Raw genomic sequence first — 24,741 nt, forward strand, 5'->3', positions numbered from 1 at the left:
GTTTGGAGCATGAGAAACAATGGGTACACCGTTCCAGGTACTGTGACTCCTCCGGCACTGGCTAAGAATCAAGATGAGCTCTCCGCTTCGACGTGATGTCGGAACACCTAGAAGCCGGAAGAGGAGAAGAGGATCTCCCTGGGTGAAAAACCATTGCCACAACTCTTAATGTTTCGGGAACGGGCCACCGGGAGATGTTATCTGATGACGTGCCGGTCTTCAAGACCCGACTGCTCTAATGCATACTTGGAACCAGAACGAAGCCGCCAAATGCCTCCCCCAAACTCTGAACGACCAAGCCATGATGAATTGCAACCTAAACCAAGAGCGGGTATCCTCAACATCATTCCCAACCGTTCGTTACCAGTCGTGATATATATCATCAAAACATCGCACATCGGCGGCCTCGCCCAGCAGCCCAACCACACCCACCAATAACGTGAGCCGCCCAGTCGGCAAAGGGGCTATCGCAGGAACGCCAGGCCCCATGATCCCATCCCGCCTGACAGCCCAACCGTCGTCATCATCGGATTACTCGTACTCCCAAGGGAAGTCCCTATCCCTCACCGTGGTGCACGTGAGATAGCCGATGCCGGCCGCGCCGGCCCCGTGGATCGACTCCAGCTCGAGCCCGCCGCCCATCAGCGGGCGCACCACCTCGCGCGCCATGGCCTTCAGCTCCTCGATCCTCTTCTCGAACTTGCGCAGGTTATCCCTCGTGTACAGCTCCGGCGTGAGCTTCAGGAACCGCTTGCACTCGTCGTGGCCGAGGTACCCCTTGTCGGGCCCCGCGCCCGGTGCCGCGCCGAGCAGCCGGTACGTCCTCCCCACCGACGCAAGCGGGCTGACCGCCGGGGCAGGCGTCGCCGCCTGCGCGTGGCTGTGCGCGTGGCTGCCCAGCCGGCCGTGGCCGTCGCCGCTGCCGCCGCTTCCGCTTCCGCTGCTACTGCTCCCGCCCCTGCCCCTCGCGCCACCGGCCGTGTCTCGCGCGTTGCCAGCACCGACACCGCCACTGCCGCCGCCGCCGCCCCTGCGCTCCGGTACCGGCGGCGGCGGCGGCGTGGTGTTCTCCGCCAGCCACTGGCGGAAGAGACTGACGGCGAGCCACTCGAGGTAGCCGTTGGCCGGGGTCACGCGCTCGCCGGTGCGGGTGGTGAGGGTGAGGCGGAAGAGGCGGGCCTCGATGCGGCTGACGGTCTCCTCGAGCTCGTCGGCCTTGTCCTCGATGATGTCGACGACGCTCTCGGGCAGCGCCGCGCGGATCGAGCGCTCGCCGGCCGGCCACTGGCCGACCACGTGGATCAGCGCCTCCTGGAAGATGACCTTGGACCGGGCCAGGTAGCCGAGCCGGAGGTAGCTGATGGGGTACTTGGCGATCTGCTTCCAGAGCCGTGATTGGAACTGGAGCATGTGGTGGTCCACGCGGGCGCCCACTACGGCGAGGGCGTCGTACTGGTCGGCGAGGGTGAGCAGGGACTTGCACTCCACGTAGGCGTTGGCGATGTCGACGCCGTCGAGAACGGGCGGGTAGTTGTACATGATGCGGAAGAGGTTATCGTAATCCCGTAGCAAGTCCCGCTCTTCGGGGGTGGGTGGCGGGAGGGAGGGCGCGTGCGTCGCAGGTAGGGCCAGGTTCGCGACAGATCGGAAGAAGGAGTGCGAGGCCGACTTGCGATGGGAATGCCGGCTCGCCGAGTGACCGGGAGGAGGCCCCCCAAACATCGAGTTGCTCACCGGCGGCGGGTTGCTGCTCTCCTCCTTCTGCACCAACATCGGTATGTCGTTGTCTCCGGAACCGTAATCAAGCTCGTACCTCCATCTCTTCTTCGTCCGCGTCAGCTCCATCGAATTCGGCTTGGAGCCCCCATCGCTGCTATCCCCTCGGCTACTGTCTAACCGCGCCAGCTCCCCGCCCGAGGATTTTGGTCCTTCAATCGCGCCGGCTGTCCCCGGCGTCGGCGGTTCCGGCACTGCTTGCGCGCGCGACCATTCACTGCTGGTGCTGGCCTCGAAGAAGCCGGAGCACCGGGTGAGGATGTGCCGGTGCAGGAGGTAGCGGTTCTCGTGCCCGGAGGGGACACGCACGACGATCTCGACATCGCCACTCTGGCTGAAGATGGGGAACTCATTTTGCGGAACGAACGAGCTGCCGCCGGCGTGGGAGCGGTTGTAGCGGCGCGAGCGCGACGAGCTGTGCAGGCCCGAGGCGCGGCCGCTGGAACTGGTCCCGACCACCGACGACGGGCCCCGCAGCGTGAGCGAGGTCCCCCCGTCGCTGTGCACCATCACCAGGGAGGAGGATGTGCGAGGTTCGGCCGGCGCACCCGTTCGGGCCCCGATTGCTCTCGTGTGGTTGAAATTAGTTCCGCGGTGTTCTCGCCGCAACCACGTCCTCGTTCCTTGCGGCTGCCTCCCGGTGTCGATGGCTCACGGCTGGCACGCGCAAGTCTGACAGCTGGCAGCTGATTGGCAACGGCGTCTGGTGCCGCAGGCGGCAAGGCGGGGTGGGGGTTGGCTGAGGTGTGCCGCGTCAGAACTCGCCCGAAGTTGAATTTTGGGATTTTATCTGGCGAATATCAACAAAGAAATCTTCGAAGTTCCGAAGGGATTTCCTTGAGAAGATGCTCGAAAAGAAACACCGTCGAGGCTGTGACTCGTTCGAGGCTGTGTACCTACTGCAGACGGCGAACGAAAAAGCAGCTGCCGTGGGTTTCTTGCCACACTATCAGGGGAAGCTCGGCAGACCAGGGCTACCGAACGTTGAACGATTGGTGACCAAGGCTCAGCTTGCGTTGCAGACGATGAGACCTTGCGAAGCACCATTTGGCGGCAGCAACGAAACAGCAGGGAAGCCGAAGCTGAAAACGGAAGGGGAGGAAGCTGCCTACGAAGCAAGATGTTGCACAAAGAAAACAAGGCCGTGTTGACCCCATCCTGCATGTTAGGCACAGTACATATAAACTTGGCCCAGTGAAGGCACGCAATGAAGCTCCGCGGCGCGTGCTCACGTTCTGCCCCAAACGACCGCGACTCGGTTGCCCCTCGCGGTCTGTGTGACCAGCGCCGGAATTGGTCGAGCCGATCCGGTGCGATTGGATCGGGCTTCCCCGCTTAAGCTCTGCCGCTTCTGGTAGACTCAGGTAGGATGGCATAACAATGAATGGCTTTGATCTCAGATTTGATATCTTTCAACATGCCAATGACGGAAACGTCAGTGCTTTGATTGATAAAATTGGATTAACCGAGGGGAAATCCGAGGAATGATGCACGCCAAACAACGCTTGACCAGCCAGAGTTCGCCGAGAAGTTGCCCCTTGATAAAAGCACGGCCATTCCATCCCCGGAACCCACATCTTCGATGTTGGCGCCTGGCGGTGATGAACTGATCGAAGTTGCTCGCAGCTGGGATAGCGGTGTCTCCGCCTCTTGAGGGTATCACAAACAACCTACCGCGGGATTTGCTAGATGTTTCGAGGCCATCCTGTTCTTCTAAACTGCTTTGCATGAGAAACGTCAATCACTTCGACGCGTCGCTGCTGATAACTCCAGATGTAAGGCATTGCATCATTTTGCTATTTGTACACCAACCCGCGCAGCTCTTTGGCGGATGGAGAAAGAAAACCCCGAAAGCCAGGTTACGATAAAAAAAAACCCCGAAACTCAAGGCAGATCAGCGAAGCTCAGTCGTGTCGACGCAGTCAGTTCAACGCCATCCCGTCCACCGGCAGCCCAAAGAGTCGCGCCCGAAGACAAGCACCGCCCTGTAACGCCAGTTCCATGATACTCAAACAGCTCAGCTCATGTCCACGTCGGCCGAGGTGACCGCAGCCATCGAATCCAGAGACTTGGGTGATTCTGAGGCTTCCATGGTGTTTTGTCCGTCGAAAATGGGCGGTGAGCTCTTCAGGTTGCGCAAGGTGCCTTCGGGGGTCTGGCTGACGAGTCGGCCTTGGCGGAGGTTCTCGGCGAAGAGGAAGTATCCTTCAGTTGTTTCGACCAGATATGACTCGAGGCCGCGGCTCTTCAAAAGGATCCTGGCGTTGGTAACAGCGTAGTGGTTCTCGATGAAGCGAGCCCAGCCGCGGGCGGCTGCCTGGATGGGTTCGTCGTCGCTGATTCGGCTCCAGCCAATGCCGAGGTGAAGTGTGAAGTCGTCCACGATTGGCTGCGCAAGCGAATCCGAGCACAGGGTCATTGAATTGATCGCTTCTCGGGCGGGGCTGGCCTGCCGGCTAGGAAGCTTGTCGGCGGCGTTGAGCGCCGTCGTCATGTCGAGCCGTTGCGACTTGTGGCTTCTCAGGGAAGGCCGCGACTGCGCCAGTTGCTCCCGCGCAAGAAGAGCCGCTTCCGCCTTGCGCGCTTCCTCTTCTGCGGCGCGCTCCTCGACCCAGGTGCCGGATTGGCTGCTTGCGTCGGCGACATAGCCAGCCGACTTCTTGATGAGTGTCATGCCAGGCCCGTAGATCCATTCGTCTTCTGGCTCCTTGATGGCGTGAGCTTCGGTCACCTTCTCCGGGGGGTCGAGATTGACCGACGCCTCGTCTCTGGACCGTTTGCGACCGGCGGCCAAAGAGGTGCTGACGAGTTGGGTCGGCCACGAGGCTGGCTGGCTGAGGGACATGGTCTGGGGCTCCAGGAAAGACTTGCCGAGCGAAACTGGATGGGCTGCCTGTGGCAGCATGGCGAGAACCGGCGACGAAGCGTAGACGCGATCGAACGACGGCATCTTGAAAGGAGATATCTGTTCAGTACTAGATGAGTGTGAGAGAGACGAAGGGCTGGATGTGAGTGCAGTGACGCTGGTTAGCTCAACGCGCGAGAACGATTACGTGTTGTGGTGGGTAGAAATGAGAAAGACGAGCGAAGGGGTGCGGCCTCGGGCAATTGGAATGCGAATCGGCCAGAAGGAGGACGACGAAGTGCCTGCGGGTTCCGAGACGCAGTGATCGATGGGTTGGAATCGGCGGTAGGAGTCGGGAAGGGAGTTGAAGCCGACAGCACGATGGGCGAGGCCGTTGACTTGGCGCGAACCGGAGCGAGGCGTCGCGTGTAAGCCGAAGGCGACGGGAATTGGAGGGGAAGGATGGCACAGTTGGATCCGAATCGATCAGCGACCGGGAGAGGTAGGCTGTGGGTGGGAGCCGGTTCTGTGGAGGAAATGTACTATGTAGGGGGGAAGAGGAGGAAGAAGGCCGGGCGGCAGGAGAAGAAGGGAGGGTGAAAGACACGCTGGGGCAGAAGCAGAAGAACGTGCAGAAGAGGGCTGCATGTGGACGAGGCAGACAAAAAGGCATCGGCAGAGCTGGGGCTGCGAGGTGCCGCAGGGTTCCACTCGCTGGAGAGGGCTTCGCGCCATCCCATTGGCTCGGGTACCAGTGGGGTCTTACTCCGCACCCTCTTTCTTGATTGGCCAACCAGATCCTGCTGTGGTTTGAGAGAAGCGGAACATGCCAGTTTCCTGTGAATGGTCAACTGCCCGATTGCCCCGTGCAGATCCCGTCCGGCTGTTGCCCCATGGTTGCCAGTGTCATCGGGCTGTCACCTTCCCGCCCCGCTCCCGTGCCTTGCTCCCCGAGGCCGAAAGGAAAAGTGGATATTTTCGCAGCCCTCTGTTCTGATGTGAGTTAACATTAACATCAGTCTGTGTGTGTGACCACAGCAGGTTCCGTGCGGCACTTTTGTCCCACTCATGCTGCGGGCAAGTCCACCAATCAGTGACCACCTACCTCAGACACATACTGTGGCACCGAGTCGACGCAGGGCAAGAGATGGCCTCAAGGGTGCTCGCTCCTATGTTCACTCACATCGAGAAGCATTTACACAACCAAGAGCCCTACAGTGCTCGAGCCAGAATTCAAGCTAATGCTACCTCCTTAAAGGCCTCGTGAACTCTACCTTGCCTATAGGCTATACAACTTTCATCAAACCCACCAGACGCCCTGTCCACCATCAACTACTTCTCAAGAGGGTTGCATTGAACCGCCAGGTTGGGGTGGTCTGGCAACGCTTCGGCTTATCTCCTCAGCCATCTGCTCAACCAAGGCATCGTCATCCGTGTTCTCCAAGCCGCCGTATAGACCGCGGAAGCCCGGCGTCTGTAGTCCCAGCGGGCTGGCTTCCCTCCTCCGAGTGAGAGCACGCCGAGAGCGGCTCGTCGTAGGCGTCCAGGGAGGGCGCGGAGACATGGGCCGGGCCGGGGCCGTGTACGATCCTTGCAGGCGGCTCTGGCGTCGCGCTTCGGGCAGTTGTTGCGGAGTCTGGGGCTGAGATGAAGCCGGTAGGAGGTCGTTGTAGACGCACAGCCGACCTGCGGCCATGAAACGGGGCTCAGGAGATGGAATGTCCGGTTCGCTCACCTGGGTAAAGGCCAAGGTCAGACTTGTTCTTGGGGCGCAGAATATTCAGGCTTACATCTAATACCCTGCAAAAGTCTTCAGAGTCGTCCAATGGCTCCGGCGAGGCCTGACGGCATTAGGTCAGCATGCGTCTCCGGCAGCATGAGTTTCCGCCGTTTGGGACATACCTGGTCCGACAAAATGGGAGGGGTGGCCGCGCTGGTAGACGACGTCGCAGACGAGGTGCGGCGTGACGTGGACGGGCCCGCTTCTGTCCTCAACCTCGCGCCTGCTCCTCGGACAGACATCCGATCCTGTTCAACAGCCCACGGTTAATCCGACCAAGCTTCCCGGCGGCAGCGTGAGAGAGACGAACCCATGAGGCAGACATTGAGAGAGAGGGAATCCGCGGGCCAGAACCTGGCGACCAGGTTGGTGACGGCGTGCCGAAGCCTGCCGCCTCGTTCCGTTCCAGATCGGCTCCGTTCTCGGGCGTTGCGGGCGTGCTGCCGGGTTCATCGTGCAAGACAGAGGAGCAGCCCGCATCCCTGGGTGCAGTGGCAGCCATCGCGGGAGGCGGGCTACCGCGTCTGGGGCGCATGCACAGTCGCATAGTCCTAGACGGTTCCGGTCCAGGTCCCGGTCCCTCTTCATGTTGTTCTGCAGCATCCAGGCGGCCCTCCTGTCTGCCTGACAAGTCAGCCGGGGACAAGGACGAGATATCCTCCTCAACGGGCCGATCAGCGGACAGCAGAGCAGGCAAGTCCACCACCAGGGGAACCCGACCGCGGTCGTCCTCGGGGCTGTGCGTCTCCGGGATCGCGTCCCGGCCAGGGCTCGGCGAGGACGAGGGCTCACATTGGGCCCTGTTGAACGCCGCCTCGGTCGCAGCCGGAGCAAAGCCAACACCCTCACGGCCGTCCACTTCAAGGAACCTCCAAAAGCGGCGGCGATGTATCAGCTCGGTCACCTCTGAGGGGGCCAAAGAGATAACTGTCGGCCTGAGACGCAGCATTTTGCCAGTGATTCCAGCGAGGATATTGCGTATGGAGTTGATGCCAACCCCGACTGGCCGAGATGGAGGCCAATGTTGGCAAAGAGCGGACTAGCATCATGCCGAGCGTGCCCGAGGAAGGAGCGCTGGGCGAGTCGCAGGCAGACGAAGCAAGTGAAGAGGACGTCAGAGAAGCAGCAATGACGATGGATTGAGATGCCACGCTCGCAGTCATCCACCTTCAAGAACCTCTGCAACTGTGGCATTTCTACGGTAGGCACCATCCAAAGAGAACCCGGAAGCTCTTGCCAGACCTCTGGTTCGAAGCCCACGGCATCCATGCTCGCATGGGTCCAAAGGATGAGGAGAGCGGCCGTCCTCCATACTGACATATGACACAATGATCCCCTCGCCCAGGTTGTCTGTCCTCTTGGGTTCCATCTCAGCAATGATGCCTTGTGGAACGATGACTTTGGGCAGAGAGAAGAACTCCATTGTTCCCCCCGGTCCGGGCGGTGTGAAACTTCCAGTTGCCAAGATGCCCCGATCCATCCTTCCTGTGCTTGTCAAACTGCGCAGCTCTGTCCTAGTACGGGAGGCTTTTCTGAGAGCCCGTCTCCACCCGCCAGTGATTCCAAGACATTGATCACGGCTTGCCGCAGACGGCCAAATGACGAACGTTGGTGGCTTTGCCCTGCAGCTGTCTGAATTTGGCAGCCGCTCGCTCTCGGCGAAATGACGCAGCATTACACAACAAAGGCTCACAGAGGAGGCTTTGCATGACGAGCAGCGGAAAAATACACATTATTTCCCAGTCAGACATTAGACGCACTTAAAAGCACTGAATTACCTTAATATCTCTGTCTTGGCTGCACTGAGTTGGCAGGAATGCACAGTGAGGTCGGAGCTTTAACCGTAGGTTAATGTTCAGACGCTCAGACGCGGCGCGGCGCTCTTGTGTACACCGTGTCCAAAACAGTATATGCATGTCATTGACACGGTCCTGGAGCACCTGTGGTGGTGCCTGGTCCCTGCCTCCACGCAAGCCATCAAACCGATCAACCGATCGGCAGCCGGATTCCAAAGTGAATATCGACTTCTCAACAAACCTCCATCAAACTCAACACCCTCGGTCGCGCCGCTAACCCGGCCGGCTCTCGATCGTTCGTTCTCTGTTGTAGGGCGGTCCAACCACACCCCCGTGCATCCCCGGGTGCTTCAATCGGCTTTGTCGACAACGGCGAGCTTCGGTGCTCGATGCCCGACTTGCCGGTAAATTGACGGGCCGGCCCTGCCCTGCCACGATCCAATCCAACAAGGTCCGCTGCACCTCGATACGAGAGCGATCCGCGGCACCGCGGCCACCGCGGCCACCACAGCCTCCATCGATACTGTTCCCATTCGTCGCCTGTCGCCTGTCGCCTGTCGTTTGTCGCTGTGCCCTGGCGTCTCTCTCGCCGCGCTGCTTGGTGTGTGGTTCGTGGCGCGATCTGGCCTATTTGTGTAGTCCCCGCCTTCCACTCTGCCCAGGCCGCATGCCCGCTCTTCGAGCATAGGGCGTCGTTCACCATCCTGACCCGGTAGTCGCTCCCTGTGGCTATCGGTGACGCCGTCCATACCTCCCCCAAGCTTCCAACCTTCGACAAGCATGAACGGCGACCTCAGTCTCTCGCGGGCGCTCGGTGGCCTGCGGATCGCCAATCCCGACGACTCGCCCGGCCCCTCGCACGACGCTTCGACCGGTACAGACGACAACTACATGAGTCAGCAAAACTGCGGGGCTGGAGATGAAGTGAAGACCAGCACTGCTCTTCCCCCGCAGAACGTCGAGTCTCAAACAACCGCTCGTGATTCCCCTGCCCGGCAGCCTCACACATACGAGACCGCCGCGGCAATCCTCAAGAATGCTCAGGACAACTTGAACGTGGCTCGGGGTCTCGCGGGGCCCATCAGCACAAGTGACTCCAATCTTTCAGCACAATCTGGCACTCACCAGCCGGCAAGCGGGACTCAGTCGTCGAGCTCAGCGCCTTTTTCCGATCAGAATCGAGGAGCGGAGCTTGACCCGCCAGGAGGGTCGTATGGGAATCCCAGGAACGAGACGTCACGATCGTCCGTGTACGGCATGAGGAGCGACCCGAGATATGACACGACAAATGCATCCCAGGTCCCATCACGCGAGCCCAGCCGGTCAAACCATTCTGGGCGGCCGGGGCCATCCCAGCTGGGAAGCGGCTCAAATGGCATGCCGCCGCCCAGGAGGAGCTCCAGAGGCGTGGGAGGGGGGTATGCCTCGATTCCCGGTGTTCCGCATGCGCCGCCGGGCAGTTACGGCCCGGAGGGGCCAATGCTCACAAGCAGCGAGGAGTGGAAAGACAGGGGTGCTGCCGTCAGCCTGAGGAGAGAGGTGGACTCCGAAGGGAGGACCGTCATAAAATCGGTCAAAAAAGGGGTGAGAGACTTCTCATTCGGGAGAATACTCGGTGAGGGCTCCTACAGCACCGTCTACCTGGCCACCGACCGCCAGACCTTGCGGGAGTACGCGGTGAAAGTGCTGGACAAGAAGCACATCATCAAGGAGAAGAAGATCAAGTACGTCAACATTGAAAAGAACACACTGAATCGGCTCACGGACCATCCGGGCATCGTCCGGCTGTACTACACCTTCCAGGACGAGACGTCTCTGTACTACGTGCTGGACCTCTGCAACGGCGGGGAGCTGCTCGGCGTCCTGAAGAGGACGGGGACCTTCGACGTGGAATGCACCAGGTTCTATGGTGCCCAGATCCTGGACGCTATCGCGTACATGCATTCTCGGGGAGTCATTCACCGCGACCTGAAACCGGAGAATGTGCTCCTAGACGATCAGATGCACATCAAGATCACCGACTTTGGCACGGCCAAGCTCCTGCCGGACCCGCGAGAGCCGAGACCCCCGGAAGACGTGCCGGGCCAGGGGGGCTCGCAAGAGGACAACCGGAACGCTTCTTTTGTCGGCACCGCCGAGTACGTGAGCCCGGAGCTGCTGACGGACAAGGCGGCAGGCAAGCCCAGTGATTTATGGGCGTTTGGCTGCATCATATACCAACTGCTCGCTGGCCGTCCGCCGTTCAAAGCGGCAACGGAGTATTTAACATTTCAGAAGATCGTCGGCCTGGACTACGAATTTCCCGCGGGCTTCCCCCCGGCTGCACGAGACCTCGTGGAGCGGTGCCTGGTGCTTGACCCTGCGCGGCGTCTGACTGTGGAACACATCAAGAACCACGAGTTCTTTGACGGGCAGAAGTTCGGCAAGGACCTGTGGCTGACGAAGGCTCCGCGCCTTCGACCATACGTGCCCCCGGCGCAGGAGCCTCACATCATCCAACTGAATGGACCAGGCGCGAATGCGCCCAAGCCGCCCGCTTCCCGAGGACATCATGCGCAGCCCAACGGCTCAAGGCCGGGCCGAATCATCACGGAACTGCCGCCGCCAACGCAGCTGGATATCGAATGGTCCCCAGTCTTGACTAGGGACAACGAGAGGATATTGAAGCTCGGCGACTTGATGGTGATATCCTCGCCAATCCCCAACAATCACGGGCGGGGGGACGGCGACGGTCACAAGAAGCTGTCGCGCTTCTTTGGCGGCAGCACCACCAAGAAACGGCAGCGGCTCGTCATGGTTACGTCGAGCGGACGCATCGTGCTTGCGCCGGCTGGTGGGGAGGAGAAACGGGCCAAGCAGGAGATCTCGCTGCTGGCACCGGATTGCACGTGGAAGACGCAAATCGACGCCAAGGGACAGACAGTCTGGTGCGTCGACGTGGTAAGCAGCCCACCTCTTTCTTTCTTCCAACGCCTTTTCCGGGGCTGTCTGCTGAGACAGACGTCTGGCCTCCAGAACGGTGTGCACTACACCTTCGAAGAACCCAAGTCGTCGCAGAACGGCGACGCCAAATTCTCGGTGGACGATTGGATCGAGTCGCTCGAGCGCGCAAAAGAACTGGCCATGTCGCAGAACATGGCTGGTTCCTACAGCAACGATAACGGATTCGGCGGCATGTCGTCGACCTTGTCCAGCCCGGCAAGCACGATGGGGGGAATGGCCAACCTCCAGGAGGGATACAACATCAGCGACAGGTCGGGCCGCAACCAGCCCAACAGGAGCCAAGCCAGCCTGGAGGAGACCGCAGTGAAGCGTAACCGCTTCAGCAAGCGGCAGTCCAAGAACGGTCTTGGCGCTGCTTTCTGATTCACATGCATGCCGCCAATCGAGTCACAATCTGCGGATGCGGCGCGTTTTCCTTCCAACGGATTTGAGGACATTATCTTGGGGTGCGGCTTTGCTGGCGTTGGGTTCCACCGGAGGAGGATTGGAAGGGCTTGCAAATGAGAACGTGAGGAGGCCCCCATGAGGAGGGCACGTCGCGTCCTCCTTAACTGCATTTGTTTACTACCTTTAATGGGAATTCTCCCCGCTAGCGTGGGCGTAGGCTGAATCGGATCATCTGGCCACTGCAACTCGCTGCCAAGGGGCTTCAGTTTTCTGCGCACAGAGGAGTATTTCCCGTCTTGGGCAAGGTGACTGATGTACATGCACCTCAGTCCCCAACGTCAGTGTTTGAGTTGACTTGCGACAATAAGAAGCATGGCAAACAATTTTACGGGGGCCGCCAGGCGGACGGAGACATGAGGTCGTGATCTGGGGGGTCACATGATCTCTCTCAGATCCTATACCTGGTACATACCTGGGCAAGGCTGCACGTGACCGCCGCCCACACGTAGCCCTAACCCTGGCCTCCGCCATCCTCTTTCCTTCTTCTCATTCCCTTTTGCAAGCGATTGCTGTGTGGGGTGTCGGTGTGCTGCTAAGGTAGCAAGGCTTTCTTTCGCTTGTGAACTCCACCAGTCTCATCGAACCACGACGCGATCGGACGCGCCGGAAGACCAGAACCCCAGGAGCCGAATTGGAAAACGGCCACCGCTCGGACGAAAGAATAGCGCCACAACTACTGGTCTCGTCTTCCTTTCCCGCCCATTTATACAATTCCCTCAAGCGTAACCCCATCCCGATGCAGAACCAAATGCAGCCGCAGTACCGTGGGTACGCTCCACAACATGCCGCGCCGAGGACAGCAGGACAGCATGTCCCACCCCGCCGCGGCGGCATCGGTACGTGAACCATTGAGATGACTTTTTCGGCTTCGTCCGATGCCCGCTCTCTTCCAGACCCTTCCCGGTTGCCCTGGCCCCCGCGACGCGCTCCGCTTTTCCGTTGGCCCCCCGCCCTCCTCGTCGGCCCCTCCGGCACAAACTTAGGCTGCTGTGGTGGAGCTCTGCACGTCTGCTCTCCACGGCGCTCTACGTAGCCTCCGGGCTTTGTGAACCCGGGCACATTCTATTGCGAATCGCATATCCCACACTGCAATGGTCTCGAAGCCGTCGAGTGCCATCAACTCGAAGCCCTCAGAGGAAAAGGAATAGCTGCCGTCTAACCGTCCGTTTATCTGTCGCAGGCCCCATGATGTCGGCCGGTCCTCACCACTCCGTGCCCATGACGCAGGCGCAAATCAACCAGCAACATCACCAACAACAACAGGCGAACCACCTTGCGAAATTGAGGAGTCGCAAGCCCACCGACAAGTCGCTACCCGATGGCGTCGAGGAGACATTGGTCGGGAGCGATGTCGCGGCCGCCTACAAAAACCTCCGCGACTTGGAGCGCCGCCTCGATGCCACCATGACGCGCAAAAGGCTGGATATTGTTGATTCGCTAAGCCGAAACACAAAGGTCGGTCGGCTCGGACGGGGTGCTCGGAAACAAACTCATGGCTGACGCTTGGTGTGGTACAGCGGTACAAGACTTTGCGCATCTGGATCAGCAACACCGTGGAGGACCAATTCTGGCAGAGCAACGGCCTCAACGTCGACACTTTCGACTTTTCGTCGAACCTCGAGTCCTCATACCGCGTCAAGATAGAGGGCAGACTGCTCGACGACGATGACGAATCCGAGACGGACGACGAGGAGCCCAAGGCCGGGGACGGCGGGGCCGATGGCGGCAAGATGGAAACCGACACGCCCAGCAAGATCAAGACCAAGGCTGCGCCCGCAAAGAGGGCCCGGCTGTCGCACTTCTTCAAGGCCCTCACGGTGGACTTTGACCGGTCGAGGTCCGGGAGCTCGGGTGCGGATCCCATCGTCGAGTGGAAGAAGCCGGACAGGACGCCGGCCGGGGCGGGCAACCTCCCAGCCATGGCCGACTTTGACCAATTCACGTTCAAGAGAAACGGGGACGAGAACATGAACATCACCATCAACCTCTTCCGGCACGAGGATCCCGAGCGGTTCGAGCTCAGCCCCGAGCTCGCCGAAGTCATCGACATGCGCGAGGCAACGCGCCAGGAAGTGGTCATGGCCCTGTGGGAGTACATCAAGCTGATGAATCTACAAGAGGACGAGGAAAAGCGCAACTTCCGCTGCGACGATCTGCTGAGGACCGTTCGTAACCTAACCAGCCGCGGCAGCCCTCTTTTCTTATCTCCCGTTCTCTCGTACTGACTGGCAGCAGATCATCCCCCGCGAGACAGGGTACATCCCGCAGCTCAACGAATACATCACCCCGCACCTGCGCCCGCTGCCGCCCATCAAGCTGCCCTACACGATCCGGGTCGACGAGGAGTTCCACAAGGCGCCGCAGCCGACCATCTACGACGTCCGCGTCGCCGTCGACGACCCGCTGCGCGCCAAGCTGCTGCCCTTCATCCAGAACCCGCAGTACGCGGCCATGCTCAAGGACGTCGCCGTGCTCGACGACCAGCTGGCCACCCTCGTCCAGGCCGTCGCCCACTCCAAGGCCAAGCACACCTTCCTGACGTCCATGGCCCGCGACCCGGTCGGGTTCGTCAAGGCCTGGCTGAGCTCGCAGAAGCGCGATCTCGAGGTCATCATGGGCGAGGCCACGCGCGGCGGCGGCGAGGACGCCACCGGCGACGAGTGGCGCCGCGGCGGCAGGGACAGCGTCTGGGCCACGCCCAACGCCAGGGAGAGCGTCAACGTGCTGCTTTCGAAGCAGCCCGCCAGGGTGTGAGTGGTTCCAGGAATGTTTTGCCTTGGTCTGAGTTGAGGGTTGGGGGTTGGGGGTTGTGTATGTGGAGGGCGAAACTACCTACTTATCAATACAGATGGCGTTGTTGGCTGGGAGTTTTTTTTAGGGGGAGTGGATATTGGCGAAGCGGGAAAGAATGGATATACGGGATATGGCGTTGCTGCTGTTGTTATTGAATACTGTACTTCTGGCTTTGGCTGCAGCTGCTCATACTTAGTCGTAAACTTGGACGGTCGCCCGACCTGTGCTTTGTCCAATCCTTATTGCGATATTAGACCCCCTCCCCAAAAAGAACTGGTTTCCCATCAGTGGTAAGAATTTCCATGTGGACAGAGATGCGAGCTGTTCGAACCCGTAAATTCGGAATATATCTAGGATATTCTCGCGCCTCGGTGTGTGTGTGTCCTGCCCGCCTGATATATGCTCCCATCCCGCCCGGCCTCATCCATTCATCCATTCATGAATTGCATGTACACATCCAGGAATCTAGTAAATACACCCATTCCAGAACGGGCATAAGACATTCATTCTAACGTCAGTCATCCCCGGTCAGGTCAAAGACCTCAATATCGCTCTGCCGCCACGCCCGGCTTCTTCTCGAGCGTGTTAAGCCATCCGTCGCCCCGAGCCCCGCGCCGGAGGTGTCATTATTATTATTTTGGGCGGCCACCAGCGCGTCCGCCTCGTCGCGGCCGACCTCGACTTCGTCGAAGTAGCCCTGCCCGCCGAGGCTCGTGCGCGGGATGTAGAGCTTGGTCGTGCCTGTGCTCGTGGTGTCTGCCTCTTTGCTTCTCTCCGTGTCCGTGCCTGCGCCTGCGCCGTCTGCTACTGCGGACGTGCCCGTTGCCTCTTCGGCAGCAGCAGGTGGGTCTGGCTGGCCCGTCTTGGTCGTCTGTCTTGCTGGGGCGGGAGTATCCTTAGAGGTGTCGGGGAGACGTGGAAGTTGCGTGCGCAGCGGTGCGGGTAGCGGGGAGGCAAAGGGGTCGCTGTCGGCGATGATGCTGGAGGTGTTCGCCGCGGAAGGTTTCTGGTCCCGACTGAGTATGCTCGAGGCTGGGGGTTTCTTCAGCGGCAGCACGGGGAAGTCCTCGTCATCGGATAAGATCTCCGCCGGCTGTATTTTTTCGGCGGCGGTAAGCTTGCTATCCGCTAACGGAACACTCCCGTTCTTAAGCACTCGGCCAAAATCCCTGATCGACTTCTGCGTTGAGACTGTGACGCGGTCTTCGGCTCCGCTTTTGACCCTCTTGAAAGGCCTCTCTTTCCTGGCAGGCTGCACTTCGACTGAGCCGCGAGCCCCTTCAACTAACTTGTCCGAGACCGGGAGCCGCTGCTTTGTCGAGATTGGAGACGGGCTGAATAATGGCGGCGGCGAGACCGCATCATCAACTGGTGGAATTTGTGGTCGCTTTGTCCTCGTGGGCGTCAGTTCGCAGCGCGTCACAGGCGCGTAAGCGGCCGGAGGCGACCCAGGGGCGGCAGGACTAGACGAGATAATAATAGGCTCCTGGGCGGAGCTCGATTGGGGTTGTGTCTGTGAGGCGGAAGACAGAGAAGACTTGGCGGCCCTGGAACTGCGTTGTGAGCTGGCCAGCGTCCAAGGGTTGATGTCGGTTGGCGGCTGGGTGGCCTGTGAGGCTGCGGAGGTCTTCTTGGATAGCTTACTTCTTCCCTTTGCCGCGGGCGGGTTGGACGAGTAGCTGATTCTAGGAGGAGAGGAACCAAGAATGGGGCCAACAGAATCCTTGGCCATGCTATCGGAGACGCCCTTGGTGACCTTGACGTATTTGTCGAGCGCCCCGACAGGCATATCCGTCTTCTTGGCTCTAGGCTTGCGGGTAGCCTTCTCGACAACCCGTTGCTCCTTCATCCGCTGCTTTCCTTCCCAATCTTCCACGGTCAGGGGAACTCCCAGCTTGGCAACCGTCTCGGGAATCCAAACCAGCTCCGGCTGCAGCGGGTCAAAAGCCTTCTTACTGTTTTCTGGCTTCGACTGGTCGTTCCCAAACTCTGCGGCTTCCTCATCAAACTCATCGTCGCTGTTCAGCGTGATTCCTGTTCGCCCAAAGGCCTCAACCTCTTCCTCGGGCTCCGCGCCCAGGTCCAGCTTGACGATCTCCGCCGGAATAAATGAGATGCGAAGTTCGGGTGTTGCATCGGTACTGAAGTGCATCCGCCTGCTTGAGATAGCCTTGACGAGTGCTGACTCCTCCCTCTGGATCACTTCGAGCTCGTCGGAGCGTCCATCGGCTGAGGCGTATCTGCCAAGGAACTGCTGGACTAGGAGACTGGGAGCCAAGACGCGGATGAGCTTCACGGCGCCAATGCGGAACGCCCAGTCGAACGTCTCGCGAACGAAGTCTCGAAGGCCCACGACATCTACGGCGCCCTCGCTGGGGAACTCCTTCTTTAGTCTGTCGATAGTGGCCTCCCGGGAAACTACCGGATGAGTGTAGTATCTTAGAACTTCCAGATTCGGGAAGCTCTCCGGGATCTCCAAGGCCTTGTGTCTCGTCCGGAAGAAGCCGCTCTCGTTCGTCCGCAGCTCATGGAGCAACCGCTCCTTCCACGCCGCCAGACCGGCCCTGTCCGCTCTTTTAATCCGGCACAGGTCCCGGCCGAACCCGGCCCTCGCCGCCTCGCAGGCGACCTTGACGCCGCACCCAGGGACACCTTCAGGAAGGTAATCACCTCCGCTCATCAAAGCGACCAGCACCATCCCCTCTCTGTCAAGCCCGCTCGGTCCCGCAGCCACCGCACTGGCGTCGTACATCGACACATGGGTCGGCGTCTTGGACCCTTTGGTCCCCTCGGCAGACCAATTTCTCAGCGTCCTGCGGCAGCCGAACATGATCGTGTCCACGTCCTCGCTGAGCACGGCGTCGACGACTCCCTGCTGCTCGAGCAGGGCGCACTCGGCCTCCGCCTCGCCGGGAGCGTCGTGCGTGGCGAAACCGAAGAGCCGGATTAGGCGTTTCGCCATTGCGGTGGCTACCGCGTCACCGCGGGCTCCGGAACGTTTGTTCCGCTTGAAGGCTGGCTTGTTGGGGCCATCGAACACGAATATCGGATGGATGGCAAGGCCTAGGAGCCGGACGAGCCGGTAGAACAGAGTGCGGATTGCGGGGTTAGCGCCGCCTAGTATTCGCGCACACACTAGTTAGACATATGGTTGCCCCGGCAGTGGCTGGAAAGCAAGAGGGAGAGAGAGGAACGTACCCCTAGCCGCCTGGACCTGGAACTGCCATATTGAGAAGTCAATGGCTAGTCGGAGAGGCCGCTGGGTCCGTTCGAGGTTGTCCACGGCGAGTTTGCAAAGCGATACACGCTCTCCCGGCCCGATTTCTTTGTAGATTCTGCAAATGGCAAAAACGTGAGCTTTCGTGCTGGTGGCGACATGGGGCTGCGAAGTGCACCAGTTTAATGAATGCAGCGATGCTCTAACTTACCCTTTGATGCCCATCTTCGCAGCTCTGCCGGGGGGGAGGGGGGATCCAAAAATCAAGATGCAACTGGCTATCGAGCCATCATAAGCTAAGTAACTGAGCAAGTCGAAGCCAGCTTCTCCTGGTGCGCACCTCCCGAGACGGAGGTGAGGCAGGAGGTGCCGATCGCTTTGTTGATGTTGTTCCGTTTGCGGGAGGAAGCAACGGTTGTCAGAGGCAGCGGCGGACAGCTTAGGCAGGTAACAGCGATTATTGCATGACCTTGCGGGCATCTACGAAATAACAACCAAAAGTTATGCATCTAACAGGGATGTAAAACCACCAGCAACCAGCTGGCTCCACACAGGCGTGTCACTGTCGCTTCCAGGTTCGCTTAACGGAACACAACCTCAAACATCTCACATCGGTAATGAGTGGATGCACGCTTGATGAGCCTGGGAAAAAGAATTGAGCTGTATCCTATCCTGAGAGAGACCATCCGAAAGTTATCTCTGTCCCATGCTGTCCTGAACCTTTCTCTCCAGATTTCCCGAGCAAACGATGTCGGCGCCAGCGGGCTCAGCACCGCTCCCGCACCGGTCGGTCGCTAACATCCGATCGCCGCCGGGGGCCGGGCATCACCCGAGTGGGCCATCAACGCCGCTGCGGCCCATCCCGTCCAACTTCGGGTCCCCATCCAGCCTCCGCGCCGACGAGGAAATCATCATCGTCGAGTTTGGCACCCGCAAGCTGCAGGTGGGCTTTTCGGGCGATCCGGCGCCCAGGGGGTGCGTCTGGTTTGGCCCGGACCAGCAGCGCCGGGTTGGCGATTTCAGGGAGTGGCAGACCGACTACCGCTACGACTGGCGGAGAGCTGCCCGTCATGGTGATTCCTGGGGCAGGGATCACGAGCTGTGGCAGTACGACGTCCGCGGTGTGGATTTGGGGCTGGTGGGGGACAAGATTGAGAGGGCCCTGAGCGAGGCGTTTACCAAGTATGTCGTCCCCAGCGGGATTCCCAACTTGCGGATCAACTCACCAAGGCTAGGTACTTGCTCATTGACTCGCGTCCGCGTCGCATGGTTTGGGTGCTTCCCTCCTCTCTGCCCATACCGCTGCTGTCAGCCGCGCTGGACAGCGTCTTCAGCCGGTTCCAACCGCCAACCGTGTCGCTGCTCTCGTCGCCGATTGCCTTGGCCGTCGGCGCTGGTGTACGGTCGGCGCTTGTGGTCGACCTCGGCTGGAGCGAAACCATCGTCACCAGCGTCTACGAGTACCGCGAGGTGGCTGCCAAGAGAAGCATCCGCGGCGGCAGGATGCTTGTGGAGCAGACACACAAACTGCTCGCGAAACATCTCCCCGAAGACCAAGGCGGATCCGAGAGCAAGCAGGAGTACGTCCTAAGCTTTGAGGAATGCAGCGACATCACCACCCGCATGGTCTGGTGCAGGCCTCGTCAACACTCCGACGACGACCAGCCCGCTTCTGGCTCGTTGCCCACTGTGCAGGAGCACGATGACGCAGAGCAACCTGGCGACTCACCAACGCCTGGGAGAACCAGCACAGTTACCATTCCCTTGAAGTCATGGCTGTCGCCAACGTCGCTGGAGCTTCCCTTTAACGCCCTCTCAGAGCCCTGCGAGGACGCCTTCTTCGACTCCCATTATTCGCATACCAGCTTCGATGACCATGAACTACCCCTCCCCCTGCTCGTGTACCGCAGCCTTCTGCAGCTCCCAGTAGATGTCCGGGCGCTCTGCATGTCTCGCATCATATTCACCGGCGGATGCTCCAATGTCCTTGGGCTCCGCGGGCGTATCTTCGATGAAGTCTCCGAATTAGTCCGAGAGCGAGGCTGGGATCCGGTCCAGGGCAAAGGCGTAGAGCAGTTGCGCGCCAACCCGAAACTGAAGCGAAGGGGAGTCCGTCAGACTGGTGAGAGCCCCATGGGGGTATCATCGCCGCCCGGTGACGGCGAGGAGCAAGACGGCGTGTGGCACGACGCCGCCAACACGGCGCCCGAGGCGGATCCCATCGAGGAGCAGCTGCAGAGGGGCATGGACAGGAGACCACGCGTCCAAGGCGAGTTGAGAGCAATCGAGTCGCTGGGGGCCTGGAGCGGGGCGAGCCTGGTCACGCATCTCAAGGCGCCGGCCGTTGCCGCGATTGACCGAGAGGTCTGGCTGCAACACGGGGCGGCTGGCGCCGTCAGGGCGAGCGACGTTGACTACAAGGCGCAGAGGCAGAGTTTGGGGGCCGGCGGGCTGATGCGAGGCTCCGCTGCTGGGTCGGCCTGGACGCTCGGTGTGTGGGGGGCAGTCTGAGGCGATAATGGAGGCAGAATGTTCTTAAATAAACGATACCCCTTAGAACCACAAAGAATTCTTGCATTGTCTCTGATGACAGGTGTTGATTTTTTTTTCACGAGGTTCGCCTGTTTTGCAGGCAGACCTGGATTTTTGGGCAATGCAGTCAATCGTGGTGTGCTCGTTACTGTGGGGATCGCAGCCGTGTGTGTTTACACCCCTGAGTCGTGTCGTTCAGGGGGACGGTTACGCTCTCTTAACCTTCCCGGTTACTGACTGCAACTGCTAAGGTATGGACTCTTAAACACCGATCTGAGTTTGTGGCCAGTCTCTGGAAGCAGGCTCTTTGGAGATGACGTCTTTTCTGCCTCCTTCCTTTCTCCTCAGCTTTCAGTTGTTGTGGGCTGGAGCGTGACTTCCTTCCCGTCAATTTGGGGCGTCCTCACTTGCACAGAGTCATGCCTCCAACACGCTCCTTCCTAATCCTGAAAGAGCGGCCGCCCTTTGCACTTCTCGCACCTTCTCGTTATCATCGCTGTGCCCAGGCAGTCAGTCCCCTTGGCCGTTCCCTTGGCCCTTGCCTTTCAAGCACTGCAAAGCTGCCCTGCAGTCTTCCGCTCAACCCCACTGTGCTCGTTTCCTTTCTCCGTTTCTCGTCCACATCCTCCGCACCATTTTGCATCGCCAACCTCTTGTTCTTCGTCCAACTCTTCAGCCTTCACCCAGTGTCTCTGTCAGGGACCTACATCCAACTTTGGCAGCTTGCTACCCTCTTTTCCTGTCCTTTGGCACCTTTTTTGTGTTTTGGGCTTGCATCCAACCTTGACCGTGTCGTCCTCCTCGCCTTCTCCACAACTTCTCGACTGACTTCTCGACTTCTCGTGTCGACCTCGGACCTGAGTGAGAACCAGGCCGTGCGGCTATTCTCGTGCACTCCCACCCACCCTCCTTGCGCCTTGGCCCAAGTGAAGAATCATCGGCTTCCCAAGAGCAGCCAACCACCGACTTGCTGCCATTTCTGTACCCTAGGTATGTGATATTCCTGCAACTCCCATCCATCTGCCCGCGATGTCAGCAATCGGCACCCCCGCCCGAAACACCCACAATCCTCGCAACTCCCGGCCTGCATAAGCGCGAAGCCCCCGTTGTCGCGTGTTCTCCGCCTGCGCGACAAAATAATGCAGTCTCCGTGCCGCAAGCGTGCTAAGCGCTTGCTTGAGCTGCTGAAAGAACGCCAAGATGCAGACACTGGCCTCACTCCGCCAATTTTGTTTGCGATAAAACATCTTCTCCAGCTCACCCATCGCTGCAATTTGGTCGAGGTCAACATCGACTCGCTCGCAGTGAACCGCCCGTTGACCTCCTACCGCTCACTGCTGCCGACCTTCATCGTATCACAGCTTGAAGGACAGCAACTGACAGAAAAGTGCAGCGAGAAGGTGTCGGTGCCGCCAATTGCCGGCTTTGTCATTCAGTCGCTGCCATCGGTTTGCGGTCACGAGGATCTATATCCCACCTTGTTCCGCTGGTACTATCCACCGCGGCATCGGACATATTACGTCTTCGCCTACATTACACACAACATGCCGCGCCGCACCTACACTCTTACTGAGCTGCTTGGTCTTCGGATGACGCGGACCTCAGGTGATGAAGTCTTGACCCTGAGCGAAAACCCCGAGTTTGGTATGTTGCGAGATTCTCCTGCACTCTCCCGGTCAAGGAACTGACGCAGCAACCCAACTCTAGCCGACATCCTTCGTCGCCCTGGAAGAGAGTCTTCTTCTGGCTCCAGCTGCAAACCAGCGGCCATCAGGCCTAAGGACGATTCCTCTGTGACTTCTGACGAACTCGTATTCAAGGGCACCATGAGTCGCCGCTCGGGTCGCGACCTAGCTCGACAAGCGTCTCAGAATTCTATCCGCCACCCCGTCCGCGACTCTGTCAAGGACCTGGCCCGGGACAATGCCCGCAGACCTGCCCGGGAGTCTGACTCGGAACCCGCTCGTCCCACGGAATGGAAGTATTCTGGCCGAAGCGAGACCGAGGCCGCCGCTGCAGAGCCGATCCCCGCGCCTACCGGTGCCCCAGCCCAGCGAGACGAAGGCTTTCAGCGTTTCTACAAGGCTGTCGTCTCACCCACACATGTCCGCGTGACGGCTGGTGGTCGAATTGTCCCCAATACCCGTGGTCCCCCGTCACCGACCTCCAAGCGGTCCAGCGACAACTCAGCCATGGACAATCAGAGCGCGCCTGATAAACCGGCACTCAGCAAACCAATGGCGGCCCCGATCGGCCTTGGTCAGCCTGTTCCAGTCGTGCCGCAGCTCGTAGCTGGTTATCCCGCCGGGTTCCAGCCGATGCAGGCTCCAATTTCGTTTGTGCCCATGGCATTGGGAGCTCCCCTGCCTCCTGGATTCTCGTTCGCCCAGTCTTCTCTCAATCCTGCTGCCGTGGCACCCATGGCACCGGACGGCGCTTTGAAAGACATGCACAACATCAAGGTCGAAGGCGTTCGGTCGGATGCCGCTGCCCCCAATGACAAGCACGGCCAGGCGGAGATCCCCGGTTTCTTTGACGGCACCAAGCAGTACTTCTACAACGGTCAGCTGATGTACCCTGTTGGAGCGTTTTCGGCTGCTCTCGGCAGCCCGATGGTGCCCGTTCAGATGGTTGGCATCCCTCACGGCGTTGCGCCGCAGGTTCCGGGGCATTACTTGCAAGCTCAGCCGGCGCCGCCAGCCCCCTCCGCGGGGACCGGAACGTCATATGCGCCATCGAACCAGAGTCTCTCTGGAATTCCGCCCGTTGTTAACCACATTGTCCCAGCTAATGCCAACTTCAATGCGGCTACAGCCCCCCCGATGTCGTCGATCAAGCTCAGCGACATCACGAAGAAGCAGATCGCCTCTTTCAAGCAGAGCCTGAAATACCACGAGGATCAGCTCCAGTACAACCGGCACCAGATTGACGAGAAGGACATGGAGAACAAGATCCAAATCATCAAGGGCCACATTCAAAGATTCGAGGCGACTCTGACGGCCCAGCTTGAGTACGAGGAAGCGCAGCGCAGGGCCGCCCAGGAGAAGGAGGATAAGAAACCATCCCAGCCTCTTGCAGCCGCTGAACCCGTCCGAATTCCGTCCCAACCCGTCGCGTCGATGGCACAGACGGAATGCCGAGCCCCGACCTCTGTGAAAGAGACGGACGAGGCGATCAATCGCAAAATTGGGCTTGCCAGTCACGGTCTCAACGCCAACAGCGGTGAGAGCGGAAAAGCCATGTTTAGAAGTCACGCTGAGCATGGCTTGCCGAATGTACAGACGCTTCCGAGCGAAGCAGCCCTGGCTCCCATCTTCCAACCCCGTGGTTATGCTTCGACCTGGACGGGCAGTAAGTATGCCAGAGAATTGAAGGCCTATGAGGAGTCAGAAAAGGGGCTCGCGGCAGCGGAGTCTAAGAATCTGGAGAACATCCGCCTGGGTGAGCAGCGGTCGGTGTCCCAGCCGTTCGCCGCCTCCATGGCAGCAGGGACGCATGCTGAGGGCAACCGCAACGCTGGGGTTCAAGACACTCGATCTGACAGGAACACCAAGGCCGGAGGAAAGCAGCAGTCCAATCTCGGAGTGCCGTACTTACTTGGCACTCTTCCCAAAGGCGTCAATCCTCGCACCGCCAGGGATCAGGACTACGTGTACAACCGGCCGCTGACCGACGAGGAGCGCCGCGCTCGCTTTCTGTACTGGGGCAAGGCCCCCAAGTCCGCTGTCAAAGGTCTGCCCAAGTATGATGGGAAGCATTTTTACCCGCCCTCGCCGGTCAAGGAGAGCGCGGCCGAGCCTGTTGCTCGGGGCAGCACCGAGGATCGCAAGACAGACTCGGATGCCGATCCATTCCGCCCCAAGACACCTGTACAGCGGGGAGATGGCAGGGGCATGACTGCTAGCGAGGACAACTGCGCCGCTGGCAGACTCGCCAGAAAAATCTCGTTTGAAAGTCAGGTCAATAGCAGCTCGGAGGACTTCATTGCGGGCGGCGGACCTGCCAAGGGTCGTGACGACAGCACCGATCTCAGCTCTGTTGGTTCCGCTGAGCGCCGCACCGAGAATGCAGTGTAAGTCACCAGGCGTTGCTTGCACGTTGTAACAGAATGCTGATAGCGTGCTGCAGTGGAAAGCTTTGGGAGTCCGTGCTCAAGAAGGGGCAGAGCAGCAGTGCTCTCTCCTCGACCACCGCTCAAGGCTTGCTGCCTCACTATACCGGCAACGCCGCCGCATCGCTGGTTCCGTCGCTGAGCACGAACCAAGCATCCTCCCCCAGAGACGGCGCGCCGGGTAAGCTTTCGGACGTCCAGGACCTGACCGATGGCGGCGGTGCGCCTCTCTCGGCTGTTCCGGAGAAGCTGGGAGAGAACCGTCCGCCCAACGGCGTGAGCTCGCTCGAGGACCAGTTCAAGCACCTCAGTATGGATGCCACCAGCCGTCGCAACCTGGGCCCAGCCTTCGGCATGTGAGAGTGCTGCGCCCAGTCTTCGATTGGGAGAGGCACCTGGATGTTATTGATGAGGAAACATGGATTTGACAAGGTGTCAGCC

The 24,741-nt window shown here is 59.8% G+C and overlaps 8 protein-coding genes across 8 annotated transcripts; 4 read left to right on the forward strand and 4 right to left on the reverse strand.

Annotated features, from left to right (window-relative positions):
• Nucleotides 1-485: 485 nt before the first annotated feature.
• On the reverse strand, nucleotides 486-2,424 carry THITE_2123041 (uncharacterized protein). The gene has a single exon (XM_003657347.1). It carries the CDS (start codon nucleotides 2,284-2,286, stop codon nucleotides 532-534), a length of 1,755 nt encoding a protein of 584 aa, XP_003657395.1. The 5' UTR covers nucleotides 2,287-2,424; the 3' UTR covers nucleotides 486-531.
• Nucleotides 2,425-3,545: 1,121 nt separating this feature from the next.
• Nucleotides 3,546-5,185, reverse strand: THITE_2070878 (uncharacterized protein). The gene has a single exon (XM_003657348.1). It carries the CDS (start codon nucleotides 4,724-4,726, stop codon nucleotides 3,794-3,796), a length of 933 nt encoding a protein of 310 aa, XP_003657396.1. The 5' UTR covers nucleotides 4,727-5,185; the 3' UTR covers nucleotides 3,546-3,793.
• Nucleotides 5,186-5,960: 775 nt separating this feature from the next.
• THITE_2147767 (uncharacterized protein) lies at nucleotides 5,961-7,350 on the reverse strand (the record flags this gene model as incomplete). The annotated part of the gene is made up of 3 exons (XM_003657349.1): nucleotides 5,961-6,384; nucleotide 6,421; nucleotides 6,756-7,350. The coding sequence occupies 3 exons, from the start codon at nucleotides 7,348-7,350 to the stop codon at nucleotides 5,961-5,963; spliced, it is 1,020 nt and encodes a 339-aa protein (XP_003657397.1).
• Nucleotides 7,351-8,791: 1,441 nt separating this feature from the next.
• On the forward strand, nucleotides 8,792-11,689 carry THITE_2123045 (uncharacterized protein). Its single transcript, XM_003657350.1, has 2 exons — nucleotides 8,792-11,137; nucleotides 11,213-11,689. The coding sequence occupies exons 1-2, from the start codon at nucleotides 8,978-8,980 to the stop codon at nucleotides 11,561-11,563; spliced, it is 2,511 nt and encodes an 836-aa protein (XP_003657398.1). The 5' UTR covers nucleotides 8,792-8,977; the 3' UTR covers nucleotides 11,564-11,689.
• A 706-nt stretch (nucleotides 11,690-12,395) lies between these two features.
• THITE_74967 (uncharacterized protein) lies at nucleotides 12,396-14,401 on the forward strand (the record flags this gene model as incomplete). Its single annotated transcript, XM_003657351.1, has 4 exons — nucleotides 12,396-12,483; nucleotides 12,828-13,102; nucleotides 13,165-13,812; nucleotides 13,880-14,401. The coding sequence occupies 4 exons, from the start codon at nucleotides 12,396-12,398 to the stop codon at nucleotides 14,399-14,401; spliced, it is 1,533 nt and encodes a 510-aa protein (XP_003657399.1).
• A 553-nt stretch (nucleotides 14,402-14,954) lies between these two features.
• Nucleotides 14,955-17,564, reverse strand: THITE_2082549 (uncharacterized protein; the record flags this gene model as incomplete). The annotated part of the gene is made up of 1 exon (XM_003657352.1): nucleotides 14,955-17,564. Exon 1 carries the CDS (start codon nucleotides 17,400-17,402, stop codon nucleotides 14,955-14,957), a length of 2,448 nt encoding a protein of 815 aa, XP_003657400.1. The 5' UTR covers nucleotides 17,403-17,564.
• A 674-nt stretch (nucleotides 17,565-18,238) lies between these two features.
• THITE_2123051 (uncharacterized protein) lies at nucleotides 18,239-20,249 on the forward strand. Its single transcript, XM_003657353.1, has 2 exons — nucleotides 18,239-18,839; nucleotides 18,893-20,249. The coding sequence occupies exons 1-2, from the start codon at nucleotides 18,406-18,408 to the stop codon at nucleotides 20,166-20,168; spliced, it is 1,710 nt and encodes a 569-aa protein (XP_003657401.1). The 5' UTR covers nucleotides 18,239-18,405; the 3' UTR covers nucleotides 20,169-20,249.
• Nucleotides 20,250-21,733: 1,484 nt separating this feature from the next.
• Nucleotides 21,734-24,660, forward strand: THITE_2147772 (uncharacterized protein; the record flags this gene model as incomplete). Its single annotated transcript, XM_003657354.1, has 3 exons — nucleotides 21,734-21,828; nucleotides 21,883-24,261; nucleotides 24,318-24,660. 3 exons carry the CDS (start codon nucleotides 21,734-21,736, stop codon nucleotides 24,658-24,660), a joined length of 2,817 nt encoding a protein of 938 aa, XP_003657402.1.
• Nucleotides 24,661-24,741: the final 81 nt, after the last annotated feature.

Source organism: Thermothielavioides terrestris, chromosome 6 (genome assembly GCF_000226115.1).
Source record: "Thermothielavioides terrestris NRRL 8126 chromosome 6, complete sequence".
NCBI classification, from domain to species: domain Eukaryota; kingdom Fungi; phylum Ascomycota; class Sordariomycetes; order Sordariales; family Chaetomiaceae; genus Thermothielavioides; species Thermothielavioides terrestris.